This window comes from Nanorana parkeri, unplaced genomic scaffold (assembly GCF_000935625.1).
Source record: "Nanorana parkeri isolate BGI_ZX_2015 unplaced genomic scaffold, ASM93562v1 scaffold1078, whole genome shotgun sequence".
NCBI lineage: Eukaryota > Metazoa > Chordata > Amphibia > Anura > Dicroglossidae > Nanorana > Nanorana parkeri.
The window spans coordinates 52,235-67,999 of NW_017307346.1; the positions used below are offsets into that span (position 1 = coordinate 52,235).

General features: G+C 40.6%; 1 protein-coding gene across 3 annotated transcripts in view; it reads right to left on the reverse strand.

Annotated features, from left to right (window-relative positions):
- Nucleotides 1-11,954: 11,954 nt before the first annotated feature.
- The window catches only part of TSPAN3 (tetraspanin 3), an 11,667-nt gene continuing 7,856 nt past the window's right edge, over nt 11,955-15,765 (reverse strand). For all 3 annotated transcript variants that reach the window (XM_018567648.1, XM_018567647.1, XM_018567646.1), the window contains 2 exons: nt 14,680-14,763; nt 11,955-13,193 (listed from right to left, as the gene is read on the reverse strand). In XM_018567648.1, the coding sequence (XP_018423150.1) occupies nt 13,101-13,193; nt 14,680-14,763 (177 nt within the window). In that variant the 3' untranslated portion in view covers nt 11,955-13,100. The remainder of the gene's footprint in view (nt 13,194-14,679; nt 14,764-15,765) is intronic.

Below are 15,765 nucleotides of genomic sequence, written 5' to 3' on the forward strand. Positions count from 1 at the left end.
CTGTTTAGACCCCTAATATTTCCCCCGAAGCCCCTAAAAGTAAAGTAAAAAATTTAAATATTTAATAAAAAAAATGAATAAATAAAAATAAAAAATAAGTAAAAAATAATAACAAAAAAATTATTAAATTAAAAAAATAAAAAGGTGAATAAAAAGTAAAAAATATCATGGCCCACTTGCCATGATAACCAGTTGATTGGCAACAACAGGAGCCTGCCAATCAGCTTGTTACTATTCCTTGGGTGATATTTGGTGCCGTACAGGAACAATGAGGGCGTGCTGGAACTTGTAGTTCCCTGGGTAATATTTTGGGGGGTGTAGAGGGACAATGAGGGTATGCTAGGACTTGTAGTTCAATTACGATATCTCCCAGCATGCTCTCATTTTACCTGTACACCCCCACATATCACAGGGGGCGCAAAATTTTGTTCTGTCCCGGGCGCCCGTTACTCTTGTTACGCCACTGACGGGAATATTCCAAGATGACAATGCCAGGATTTATCGGGTTCATATTGTGAAAGAGTTCAGGGAGCACGAGACATCATTTTCACACATAGATTGGCTACCACAGAGTCCAGACCTTAACCCTACGAGAATCTTTGGGATGTGCTGGAGAAGACTTTACACAATGGTAGTAACTTTCTAGGATTGCTAACAACTGATAACAATGGGATATGTTGGTCAAAGTGATTATCTAGCTTGTTGCAGAACAGGGCAAATACAGGTGACTTCATACTATTGCAGCCCATTGCAATGTGTTTCTTGTGCGTTAACATGCCTGATGTTAAAGGTTAAGTTTACTTTTCTAACCATGTTTCATGTTACATGTTACATGTTACATACATAATAAGGGTGTAACATGAAATATGGTCACATCACGAGCCCCCTACCTCCATGCTTACTTCAATCGTGGGGTTCTTCTCCCTGCAGGCTGGTGTTGTTTTTTTAATTCGGCACGGCTATGCGTTGCTCCACCCACACAGCCGCATCATTCATTCACAAATCCTTTGACAGGAATGTTAAATGTCTATGAATGTAGTACCTACAAGTTCCATCAGCCACTGCCTCAGTGGAATACAAGTGCAGTGACATCATTCTTTCCCTTGTCCATGTTACTGAATGTCCGTACCGAGATGGAGGTAGGGAGAATCTGCAGGAGTCAGAGTATTGCACCTACAGTCCACTTCTTGCAATTGCCATGCTTTACTGGCTCCAATGCAAAAAAATAATAAATGCACATTTTTGGATTTCTGGATCAACATTTGGCCTCGAGTACCTTCAAGGTACAAATCTCATCTGTTGCTAAGTCTTTTCCACAGATCTCTTGTCTCTCATTTCTTCATAGAGGCCTTTCTACAAGGTGTGGCTCATATACAAACCTCAGTGACTCCGTGGGATCTGAACTGAGTTTTGAATCTGGTGAGACGTGTTCAAATTGTACCTTGCAGCTACAAGTTCCTTCAGAAAGGCTGACTCTCTTTTTGTCATTCCTGAGTGTGCCCATAAGGGACAACCTGCTTATTGTTCCATATGGATTCACCCCTTCATGTCAAGGCACACTCTACAAGATCAGTAAGTGGCTTTTGGTATTTGGGCATCAGGTTTCTGTTTCTGAGATTTGCAAAGCTGCCATCTGGTCTACCGTTCACACATTCTCTAAGTTTTACCAAGTGAATGTATAGGCCTCAGCTGATGCAAGCATTGGGCACAAGGTCCTACAGGCAGCTATTTGAGCTACAGGCAGCCCCCAGTTTCTATACTATGTAGGCTTGTTAGTGTTTTGGTACTATTCCTACCCCTCAGTTAGGCTGCTTTTGGACGTCCCACTTATCTCTGATTTACTTCTGATTCAGTGTAATGAATGATAAAGAAAACCGGATTTTTATACTAACCGTAAAATCCATTTCTTGGATTTCATTAAGGGACACAGGTCCCATCCCACTGTGTTTGTGATCTACTCCTAGGACTACAAAACCAAAGCATGATGGGAGTGGGAGGAGTTATACCTGGCTGACCAACAGCTTTTTTTCGTTTGCCAGTGTCCAATTTCTCCTATAGACAGCAGTATAATCCAATTGTAACTGACATCCGAATAGGTGTCCCTTAATAAAAGGCAAGAATGGATTTTACGGCAAGTACAGAAATCCTTTTTTTTTTATTTACATTAAAAAAAATTAATAACTAAATTGAAATACAAAAAGGATAGATGTTTTTTGGTAGTCTGGGTTCAGTACTTATCTTTCATCTGAGAACCTTTTTCTAGACAACAGGGACTTACCCTAAAATATAGAGGTATACAAGAGAGGTCCTTCTTGTAAGATGTTTTCACCACCCATGGCTTGAACCAAGGTGGTCTTTTTGTTGTGAGTGAGAACTGAATAATTATGGAGATCTGTATACCAAATGTATAGTAGCCTCAGCATCAGCAGAAAACCTGATTGTTATCTACACAAGTTCTGCCCAGACTTTACAACTTCTGACTACAAAGGGCAGGGATATAAATGTTCTCAGGACACCCTACTGGGAAGCAGATTCTTTTAAAATCCTTATCTGTGTGTCTGTCCATTAGGTCCTCAAAAGTCAAGCAATCATCTAGAAGCAAGTTTACAATTCTTGCCAACTTCATAAGAGAGGTGTTCACTTTAAAGGTTGCTTCTAAATATTCTGAAACTGGAAGAGAAAAAGTTTACAACTTTGAAAACTGATACAATTCTAGTAGGCTTTAGTGCATTTATGTTTCAACATTTCTTTCACATCAGACATGAAAGGAAAGAAAAGGTCATTATTATTAAGAGATAAGATTTCCTAATGTTTTCAGCTGTAATGCAAGTTCCTCCCTATCAATTGCTGTTACGATAGCTTGAGTGAATGGTTTAAACAATGCAATTCAATTGATCGAATTTCAGTCAGTTTATCAGGATTTGGCTGACGGGCGACATGGAGCTGTACATTAGAACAGCTACATTGACTAACATTGGCCTGCGACTTCTCGTGATAATGCGCAAAATAGCGGGATTTTACGCACAGTGTGAATGGGGCCTTAGGCAAAATAGGGAAACACGCATATTCAAACATTTATACACTTAATAAAACACAGACATCACACACTTATTAAAACACACATCTCACACACATCTCTCACACACACACACACTAATAAAAATGAATAGATAAAACATTGCCCCCTCTCCTGCTTACCTGTTTTGCAGGGAAGTGGGCTGCATCTCTGGGGTCTCTCGTCTCTGCATCTCTCATGGGGGGGCTGTGCGGCTCTCAGGCAGGGGGGCTGTATGGCTGGGGGGGCTATGCAGCTCCCGGGGGGAGGAGTTGTATGGCTCTCAACCATCTAATCTGCCTGTATAGAGGCGATCCGGGTCGGTCGGATCTATTTCCATTGGTGGTCCCTGAACCTGGCCTCGCGTGCCAGCAGAGAGGGCCCCGCGTGCCATAGGTTCGCCACCACTGCACTAAACAGACAACCAGAACAACAAGAGATGTCTGACGCACTCCATTGTTCAGTACTACCAAACCAATAAAGCTACGCCAGAGATGTTAAAAGGAAAAAACTGTGCCCAAAAAGAAGTACAAAGGGAGGAAAACCAAAATAGAAAAAGAAATAGCGCCTGCCATGCAATGCAGTGTGATGTGCCATCCCTTTCAAAACCCTGCTGCAGTAGAAAAAGTAAATTTAGGTGTGACAGCGTGACCTTTATTCCAGGAGAAGTAGAAACCAAAAGGTGGAAATGGAGCCAAAATGATAATCATAAGAGTCATACTGGAACTTAGGACAGGCGCAAAGAACGCTGTTTAGTTATTAATTAGGCAATCAAAGTGCTGTTGTAAGAGTCCTGATAACCAGCACACTGGCATGTAATGAATGGATCAAAGGACCCTGCAATCAAGTTCCCCTATCAAAGGATGACAAAAAATAAATCAAATTATTACTTAATTGAGCTTATAAAGGAAACGGCTGGGTGGCTTTTACTGTGTGGCATGCATAACTATATTTATACTAGACATGTGCACTGCCAAAAAATTAGTTTAGTTTAGTTTCGTTTTAAATTCGGATTTGTGTTATTTCGTTTTTCGGGATTCGGGTGTGAAAGCCAATTCGGATTCGGAATTCGGATTCGGACGAAATTCGTTAGCGGTAGTTCGTTCGAACGTTCGTTTCGTTCATTCGTTCGTTCGTTTGCAGCAAAGTGCCATTTGAGGGGGAAAAATGTTTTTCTTCAACGAACGAAACAAATAAGAAACGAAAACGAAACGAACTACCGCTACCGAATTTTGGAAACGGAAATTCGGATTCGTTTGCATTCGTTATATCTGTAATTCGGAATTCGGATACATCCGAATGTCCGAACTTCCGAAAATTCGTACGAATTTCGATTCGCAAACGAAACGAATCGCACATGTCTAATTTATACTTTCGTGGCCAAATTGGAATAACACCTATTTTATATTTGTTACATGAAAACCACACATAGCATCAGCTAAAAAAATTAAATAAAAGTAAAATATGCTTCTTACAGTTTAAATTGCTTTTACTTGGGTTAGGGTTTCTTGGCTTCTTAACATTTCTACTTGGTTTTCTTCCTTTGTAATGTTAGGTGGGGCTGTGAGGGGTGAGGAGCTAAAGGAGTACGACCCTGGCTTCTGTATTCAGATGTTAATGAGAGAAACACAGTCCTCAAATTTCATTCCTAAAGTCGGGTACACACAGTTCACATTTTGGCTGGTTCCTGATAAACTGGGAGAAATTCGTACCATTGGTGCCACTGTTGGAACCCTCCCACCCAGCCCTGATCAGCTGATCGAAGGAGCGGGATGGAAAATTGTTAGCTGAAGGGTGCTAGCAGGTAATCAGCTGCTAGCTTGCCTGGGTATCCTGACAGTGGCCACTGGAAGAATACAATGAAAACGGCAGGGGATTAGTTGTCAACGGTCATAAGCGTTGCTGCAGGTATCTGTTCTATTTTTCGTTCAGCCCACAGGTTGAACAAAAAAATAGAACCGTGTATACCCCACTTTTTTATAAGGACAGATCACTGTGAAGGTGCTGGGGAAAAACCTGGAATCAGCCATAGTGCTTAATGCGATAAAACATCTAAAAGGAAATGTTTTTTTTTTTTTAATTTTGGTATGCTGTGTGAACAAACATATGTCAAATTTGACTGCAAAAGTGAAAATGCACCTTAAAATAAAATTCACTAGAACTCTCCTTTATCCACAGCAAAATGCTTACCTTCTGACCGGCACAGCACAGACATTGCTCAATTAAAAAAAAGTAAAGCTGTCTTTTTATCATCTGTGTAGGCTGCACTTACAGGCCGCCATCTTAAACCATGGAAATGAACGAGAACAATCTACACATGTATGGGTAGCATTAGCTTGTCCTCAGCATTAAACTTTGTTATTGTTATCACTGCCCTGACTCATGACTGTCATTGGATTCTGTCTGAGCTGTGCGGCTCCAAGCAGGCTATGCTTTTGATTGACAATTTGGTACTTCAGTTGTTTGTGAGCTCATCAGAGGGGCACACTTGAATACACCACACAGCAAAATTCATATGTGCTTGGCAGGTTCCTGTCAAAGACTAGGCACTCTAGATTCATCAACTTGGGATATCCCATGCTTGTCACTGAAGACACACAGGGCCCACACTAAACTGTGATGACCTTGGTGTGATTTTTTAACTCTATATCAACCGCTTACAACCGTTATGTATTCAAGACATGAATCTACAAATTAAATTACAGGCTGCCTTTTACTAGTAACTGGAGCCAGACTTGTCTGAGTCCAAATCAGTTACCAAAAGAAAGATTCCTAGTCTACATCCATTCGACACTGAAACATTTGTGGATTCTCTATTGTGTTCTTGTACAAGCATTGGCCATTGTCATTACATTACACATTGTTACCAATCTACAACAAAGCAAATACAATATGCAAATACTTTCAAAGAAAGTCAATCAAGGAATGTTGACTAGATGCACAGTAGAACTAGGAAAACACTCATCTTGTCATTTAGCTATTGTGGAATTTTAATGCATGCTGTGATAGCGGGCCTGAGACAGCATTCTTACTGAATACCTCTTCCAAGGTATATCTGTACCAAGGAGCCTTTTTTTTTTTTGTCAACATAGATAACCTATTTTAGATTGTAAGCTCTTGTGGGCAGGACCCTCCTTACCATCTAGTCTTGATTTGTATTTTAACTAATCTTATATACAAGTCTTCTTTATATTGTAAAGCGATGCGCAAACTGTTGGCGCTATATGAATTCTGTATAATATTATATATAATAACTTGGTCAGAAATGACTGACATATGATAATTATACAAATCACTTTTATAGAGCAATGGGATCAAATAGCTAACCAATGTGACAATTTAAAGGGTATGCAAACTCTAAAAATGAACTTCCTTTTAGTATGTTAAATATACCATCAAAAGGGTTTTGTTATATCTGTTCAATAAACACAAAAATACTTGTTGATCCTGCCAGAAATGTTTTCAGCGGATACCTGCTTGCCTATGCTGTATTCTTAACAGTTATATTATATTAATTATCATACAGGATTTATATGGCACCTACAAAATAAAGGGAGACAGTACAGTTACAATACAGTTTTAAGGAGAACTATGAGGTGAGTGCTTTTCACTCACCTCATAGTTCTAGCCGACCTGTAACAATGAGACTGTCACAGGTCGGCTCAGTAGATCGGGAGGTGAGCGAACACATACCGGCATTCGCTCACCTCTCGATCCTGTCACGGCTCTCTGCCGTGACAGGGGAGGGGCTGGATTCCCCCCCTCCCCGCTCCGCCAGCACTGACTGGCGGATCGGACAGCTCGCGGTATACTGAGCTTAGGGTGATGGGAGGACGCTAGTTTGTGTCCTCCTGTTACCCTAAGGAGAACTATGGGGAAAAGCCTTAACCCCATAGTTCTGTAAGATAAAGGGTTAAGAGGGCCCTGCTCATGACAGCTTACAATCTAAAAGGGAAGGGCAAGCGATACAAAAAGGTAGTAACTGTGTGGGGATGATTCGATGGAGAAGACATTATAGGCAATCATATAGCGCCCTTAATTTATACAGAGCTCTACATACTGGACATTTACAACAGTCCCTACCCTGAAGGCGCTAACAATCTAAGGTCCCCATCCATATACACACTAGGGTCAATTTGGACAGGAACCAAATTACCTACGAGCATATCTTTGGAGTGCAGGAGAAAACTGGAGTACCCGGAGGAAATCCATGCAAGCACAAGGAAATTCCATGCAGAAAACCACATATAGGTCAGTGTCCTCACTGGGATTAAAATCGAGGATTCCAGTGCTACAAGGCAGAAGTGCACACCATAAAACCATTTTTCCACAGTTATCTAAGGACCACAGAGCTCCCCTCATTATAGAAAATAAGAGGGGGAGGTGTTTTTTGGTCTTGTCCTAGGTGACAATGCTACTTCTCCCTGGATACAGTGCGCAAGCGCCGTTACCGTAGGACAGGAAGTGTGTTTCTGGTAGGATCACCAGGTCAAAAAAAAAAAAAAGGAAATGAAAGAAGCCACCACACATATGGACAGGTAAGTCACCATATAATACATTTTGTTTTGGGGTTTAAAACCCAAGAACAAAATGTATAATATATTACACAAGGAGTACCTTGACAATCTTCTGTATAAGATACACACTGCCACCATTTTCTAGCATCTACCAGCTCCAGATAGCATTGTCACTTGTCTGTGCAGTGTATACAGCTCGCAGCCTTTGTACTCCATTGAGATTGCTATCAGTTAAGGATTCTGTCTCCATTTCAATTCATCAGGTCTGGACATGAGCTGCCCACAAGCACTGGAGATATCTATAGCCACAAGCTGAATTTGATCAAAAGCTTCTGATATGCTAATTGCCCCCTCCTGTTCCCCCACAACTGAATGGATTACAGACATGCTGATAGTCTAGGAATCACATGTGGATTCCCATAGTAGAAAGAAAAACACAAAAACACCCAATTTAAATGTGGATATAGTTTCTACTAAGGAATGTTGTGTTATGTTAGTAGAAACATCACATAGACATCAACATTATTACAATGGCACATGACCAGAGGCATAACCTAATTTGTCAACATGCAATGCGTTTTTGGCTGATCAATGGCATTTGCATGAGAACCTAGAGGGCCCTTATACAGATTATCTCTGTCGCAGAGCACAGAATGAGTTAAGCTGCCCATACATTACAACTATAGATTATCTGCAGATTTTCTATAGAAAAAGGGCAACAGATTCTACACCTATGCCAAATTGTGTAATGGAGGAATCTCCGACTGGGCCAAGCTTCAGTAGCTTGCTAGTTGGCCCAGCCTGCTCTCAAAATATACGAGCAATCTGATTGGATGCAGGCATTGTTCAGGTGTTTTGAGAGCCAGCGGGGCCGACTAGCAAGATACTTAAGCTTGGCCCAATGGGAGATTCCCCCATCCACACAGTTAAGTGTAGATGGAGGAATCTGTTACACTTTTTCCATCTGACCACAGAAAATCTGCAGATAATCTATAGGTGTATGGCCAGCCTTAGACTTGTAATGGTCACAAGCCACATTGCTATACATCTATAACGAGCGTATCTAACTGGTCACATGCGACTAAACGTGGCCAGGGCTGTTCTCCAGTTGATAAGTTACACTTCCTTACATAACATTTGAAGTTCATATACTTCAGGACATTCTTTGTGTAGCTCTTTTTCTCTGGGGTAACATTTTGTAAGTTGCAATTGATATAAACCACAAAGTTGGCTACAATGTTAGTTACCAAGGTGCTATAATCTTTTTTGAAAGTATGCAGCCCCTTTATCATTAATTTCACTCCATTCAGCCCAATGTTACATTTGCGTTCCACATCTTGATCTGCAAGTACTGAACTACTGTAGACGTGGGATAAAAATAGGGGGTAGGAATATTGATAGTAAAAGGAATAAATTCTAGCAGTGATTTCAGAAGTCACGCTAGGATTTTGTAGGAACAACATACAGGCTGGTGACTTGATGCCGAACTTATTTACCCGACTGTTATTTTCCTTTGAGGCAAGGACGGTGCCAGCAGACCAGCCATTCTTTACATTCTATTCAGTTCCTAATGCAGGCAATGTCATGTGACTCCATGTTTTGAAACCTCATGAATCAGATTGGCCTTGGGAAAAGAGAGACCTCTGACCCCATAGGGTGCTTTAAGAGAATTCTTCACAACAAAAAGTGCATGCTGTGCAAGAGGTTGTGTGTACAAGAGCGCTGTCTCTGAACAAAAAGTCTGTAGATCATATGCAGAACATGGAGATTGGATGCTGCGTGTGATCACCTGTGACAAAATCATGTTAGTGTTCATTGAAACAAAACATATTTGCACCAGCTAAATTACAGATGGTCAAATACAACTCTTCTGGCTTACATATTTTTTTCCTGTAGGATGAATAAAGATGTTTACCTTACTCGCATATCTATGCATAAAAACACACACTACATCGCTTCCTGCTGATTTAGTGTTTGTTCAGCTATGTGCCATCCACATAAGGCTACATTCACACTATGTGCAGTGACGCCTTGCCAGTAAAATCCTTTTTTGGGAGTACAGTACAGGACACAGGCAATTCATAGACGACTGGGTAATATGCAAGTATCATCAAGTGATTGGACACTGGCCAGAGCCTCCCACTCCAAGAAATCCTCAGGTTTCTTTTTAAGCAAGCAGTAGCGGGGAGGGTGCTGCATCATATACTGTATGCCAAGAAACAGATTTTACTGGTTCCTATGTTCAGACAGTACAGGACACAGGCAATTCAGAGACAACTGGGACATCCAAGAGCAATAAAACACAGCAAACAATTACAATCAGGCCAACATAAAGGAAACAAGGGGAACCCCAACTTCAGACAGCAGCCTGTAGCACCTTTCGGCTTAAACTAGCATCAGCAGGGGTCCAAACTTTCACCTTGTCGACCCTACAAATCTGCAAAACTAATGCTTTATGCCAAAAAGCCCCAGAGGCACTGCCAGATCTCGTAGAGTGTGCCTTTACAGGAAAAAGTGGAGGCAGGCCCTTAGCAGAATAGGCACGCACAATGACCTGTTTATTACACCAAGAAATGATGGAACGAGATGCAGAGAGCCCCCCTGTAAGGCCCTTCAGAAAAGGCACTAGCAGGCAGGCTAGTGTGAACGTATGCAACAGGTAACACAAATAGTCACTGCAGTAGCACTGTAATTGTGTACAATGACACATGATCGCTATAAGCATGCAGATCTCCCACAGAGCAGAAAGCAGCATGTCGACCCCGGCAGTGCAACTTGAAAACAGCCCCTACAGTGCAATCAGGATTCACACCTCAGCTTTGGCGACTGAGACAAGAAACAAAAATAAGAATGTAACCCCAGAGTCTTGCACCCTTAAAAAGGAGACATTCACTTTACCAAACCCCCCCCCTATAGGCCCACTAACTGTGAAGGGTTTTGTCCCTCTGCACTTACTACTCCATAACAGTATAAGGCTCCCACTGTGTACATCCTCAGCCTGAAAGATTCTGCGACATTGGCTGCACCTTCCCAATAACTCTCCGTAGGCTTCAATGGAAACATATTCTAAGGTTCTCTACCACTGGAGTGTGGCCCTAATTAAAAGGTGTATTGGGAGTGAATTTCAAGTGAGGCCAATGCAGGAGAAGATTTTGAGCCCCTGGATGGAAGCTGGAAGAGGCCACTGCCTTCATAGAGAGGCAACAGATATAATGGACATCTAGATCATGCTCTGCTAATGGTGGTGCATTGGAGACTAACTTCAAACTGTTATCTAGATGGTATATGGTCCCTGCCTGTATCACTACTTCTGCACCAAACTATTTCCCTAGATGCTATTGTGGCAGATTGCACCTTGGCACCCATCTACAATGCCCAGTAGTCTCCAACCTCTAGACATGAGTTCTCTGTCTCATCGCAGTACTCATTTGTAAGCTTCTACCTAAAGACCCGGCAGCTGCTCTTCTCTACAATGAAGCAATGTTTGCAGGGCTGCCCACCAACCACCCTTTCCCAGTTATTACCGCTCATCCGCTGATCCCTTCTCCACTCTTTCACTTTCTCTGCTATTTCTGCTAGAACCGACCAGTGCTTTTTCCCCTCCATTACTCTTGGGCTCACCATCTCCTGAGCGACCCTCACTCTAATCCCAATGATTGCACCAATGTCTACTTGACTTGCAATCATGCCTACATAGGACTATTTTGTTGTTACACACTCTTATTACTTATAGAATGTGACTTCTGTAACCTATGCACTTATATAACCAATGTGCCTTGGTGGACTGTAAACTCTTAATACAAATATTTATATAGCGCCAACATATTCTGCAGCCCTGTACATTCGTTTAGGCAAGACAAGTAAGAAACACTGACAAGCATCATTGACATACAGAAACAGTTGGTGAAAGAGGACCATGCCCAAAGACGAGCTTACAGTCTAAGAGGAAGGGACCAAAGACAGAAGTGGGGAAGAGGAGACTACAGATGTATACCAAATAAAAGTAGGAGGGGATTTGGGAGTACTGTGAAACGGTAGCAGAAGGGAAGGTTGTATAGCCATTTCTTCTTTGAATAACGCAATAAACATTAAAAAAAAAACAGCAATTTTAACCCACCCTCAAGTCCTTCAAGCAGAAAAAAAGAAAGTCACACAACTCTCTGTGGTGAGTGTAGTTTTTATTGAGTCAGTCACTATTTACAGTCAGTTCCAGTCACAGGTCTATTTGTTGTTCTAAATGCAGACATTATTGATCAAAAAGGACTCTAAGCCACTAATGGTTCAATTTATGCACGGATCAAGGAAAAAACAAAGAATATTTCCTACGTAATGAACTGTACAATATTAACTTTAGGAAAGTTAATTAACTTTTCCCATTTCAATTCTCTTTAAAACAAACTGCCACCCACAGTGTGTGGGCAGTGGAGGCAGACGAGGTCCCTCCTGAATGTAGTGTTGTACGACACTGCAGTGTTTGCTTGAGGCAAGTCACTTTGCAGTGATGCTTCTGCATAATTTAGTCTCCCATGAGAATGTAGCAGTAGTTTCATTTTTAAACTATCATCTGTACACAATCCAAACCGTTAAAAGGCTAATTAATATGACAAAAGGGGGGTTTACTTCACGTTATAAATTAACAATTGAGACATACTAATGCTTTACACCTTTGGAGGAGAAATAGAAATACATATTACGGAAGGATAGTTAATGCTGATAGTTGTTGGTGGAGGTGCACATGCTTTGCATTTGTTTAGCAGGACTAGATACATTGCCTTTTTCAGTGCCACCGATGAAGATACCTGCAGGGCTTTCATAGCATTTTAAAGATGAGTCATTTAAGGCAAAGAGATCTCTTCACTAAAAGCATTACAAGGATTAAGCCTGAACCCAACATTCAGTCTCTTATTTAACTCTAGACTCACAAGGGATGAAGGTAGAAATTAGGTAGAAAGTAGACAGAGCTCTATGTTCCAAGAGCCTTAATTACTAATATCAGAATCAAACATCAGAAAAATAGATGAAACAGATGACATTAGGTGCTTAGAAAATGCTGGTCTAGTTTGCTGCATGGATGATGTTTTCAAGGAGCAGCAGATATATGTGAATAAAATGTATCTACATAAATAGACCTCTATAGCATAAAAGGGAGAAAGTCATGATGCCACACAAAAAGCAGCTTGGTCTTAAAACACTGCCCAGTAAGCTGCGTTTAGATGCCTGCTAGAATGGGGTTCAGAGCAATGATTTCATCACAATGCTGCTTTACTTCACTAATAATCCTACAGCAAAACACCAGGTGCTAATGGTAAAACCTACAAATCATCACCCCAAAAAAAGAGAAAACCTATTAAAGTGATAAGCTGAGGGTAGAGAATAGTCCAGAGGGGCAGACTTGACCCACTGTAAGACCCTAACTGAGAATCAGCAGTATAGAAACTACTTCAGTAAAGGAGAGTCCTATCCCGATGCTGCCTCCTTAGGAACAAGGGCTGAAGGATCCGAAGCACAAAGGGCAAATTCAATTCTTTTCACGCATAGGTGCCTCCAGTGATTAGGAGTTCATAGGCAGGATCACGAGTTCTTCTGCAGAGGACAATACATGCACACAGCATCCCCAGGAGCTAAAACACAAAACAAGAAATCATATATATTAAAAGGATTGCCGACATTCTCTTGAGCTCATAAAATGCTTAAGTGATATATTACTATGGCTCTCTCCCTACAAGCATTCACAATATACAAGGGTGACACGGCAGGTACTCAATGGCAGGATCACCAGGTATTATTTGAATGTAAACTGAAGATTACAAAGCCATATTAGTAATGACACTGGGATGTTTAAGCTTCTTTGAGACTTTAGTGATTTACATACTTCATGTATTTCACATTCTCAGGACATGTGTTAGTAACCTTCTGTTGTATTACTGAACAGGAAAGAAGTTGTGGACAATTACCCTCCAGCATTTAGCAGTTTCAGAAGCCTTTTCACACTTTTAAATGGTTATAGCTTTTTCAGAGGCCATTGAGGTTTGTTTCACTGTTCACACAATGGTTTATGACAGCCAAGATGTGTACATTTAATATAGTTCTGGAATATGCAAGTACTCATGTGAAACTTGAACCCCGGCAAACAGAGATGGTATTGAGTCTTTTATTAATATAGGAAGCCAGACCTGTTATACAGGTTCCTAACAATCCCAAATATGCGTTAGGGATTTTACTGCCCAAGTCATTGAAATACTTAACCGTGAACTTGTTCACGCTCACTCTGGGTGAAGGTGTATTTGTTTCAAGAATAAATGGCTTGGTGTTCATGATATACCCTTTATGAATAGGCTTTTGTGGATTTAAAAAGTGAAAAGAGGGATTGTTTATTGCTAAGTGATAATGGAAAAACTTTGAAGGAACCAATCCACAGCTCATTCATATAGTCTGTAGGGAAACTACATAAGGGGGAATTTATCAAGGCTGGAGCTGACAGAATCTGCAGCAGCTACCAATCAGCTTCTCTCTTCAGTTTGTTAAGCTTTAACAATGAAAGACAGAAGCGGATTGGTTGCAGTGCAAAGCTGCTCCAAAGTTTTTCTGCCAAAGTTTTAATAAATCCCCCTCATGATGCTTTAAAAAAATTTATGCCAGAGGGGACCATTCTAAACATACAGATGCCTTGCAGTGCTTTTTGAAAATATCTTGCAGAATGCAATTTTAGATCCACTTGCAATGTATCTGAAAACACATGGCAACAGATGTAAATCTAAATGTCAAGTACCCCTAAGCAAAATGCTATTAAGAGCACAGTAGAAAAAAAGAAACTAACACTCTACCAAAGAACAAATCATCCACAGGACCGAACGGAGATTACAACATAAGCCGGTTCAGCAGAGAAGATTCCGACAAGCTTCTCTATGCCACACCACAATCAGTGACAGAAGAGTATAGGACGGGAAAGGGGGGGAGCTGAGGGCAGGGTGCTTTAAAAAATAGGTGTTAAGAATATATCTACATACTTTAGTACCAAAGCCATTTCATAATACAACATTGTAAAAGTGCTCTATAATATATTATATGTAAACAATGCAATATACAGTAGTACAATCCAACGCTCACCTGTATAGCAGCAAATGCTAGTGCAGCCCATATAACATACATCATAATTTCCTGCAGTTTCTCCACAACTAGTGCTTCACAGCCCTGAAACAAAACACATGAATGTGATTAAAGACAATCCCAATGATACAGTATCATGTGTATATGCATATATACATAGATACAAACATAAAAAGACAAAAGCAACAAAGCGCCACCTCTTTGTGTAAAATCTTTTTTTTTTATGTGGCTAATAAAAACGGTTATAAATACTCACAATTATAAAATTATTAGAAAATAGGAAATATAATGTTGCCGAGTAATATGAAGTGGTAAGACAAATACTAGTATATCACGGCTCTGTACAAATGACTACCAGTTTCTACAATCTCAATACAAATGAGTAAGCTAAAACGTGAGATTGTAGTCCATCACAGGAGTTAGCTTGGAGCGGTGACTACTTTACAACACACACAGGGACCATGGGGAATAAAAGTATCCACCCTCCAGAAGGAAGGACGGTGTCAGCACCAATTCAGAGGTGATTTAAAAAAGGACCTACAGCCGAGTGATACACAAATAAGATAGTTTTGTTCATAGTTAAAAAGGTGCTTATATGCATTTTTAAGATTTAACTCCTGAGTTAATAATTTTAGAAACTTCTTTTGACTTTGAGCACTGCCAGCACAGGCACCAGGCATCTGGCATTTTCATAAGGTGAAAAGCAAAGACAGTTGCCATATTTCTCTCATGATGGGTGTGGTTTTCCTGTACTGTAGTTTTTTTGTTGTTTTACAGTACAGCAAGGTAAAAAGGTCTCATCTTAAATGACTGGACGTAATATTTACAGAACAGAAATAAGTGGCAGTGCATGTAGTTGATATGGACAGGATTTGTTTTGTAAACAAACCTGGATTTTTATAAAAGGTGGCATGTTTCTTGAAATATTTACAGAACTATTTAACACTGAATTTGCACATCTAACATGTCTGCTCTGGTCTTAGTAAATTCCCCTCTGTGTTTTTGTTCTGAATTTCTAAGCACGTGGTGTCAGCACTGCATGCTTAATTTCTGATGAACTATAAAAGACACAGATTTCCACATCAC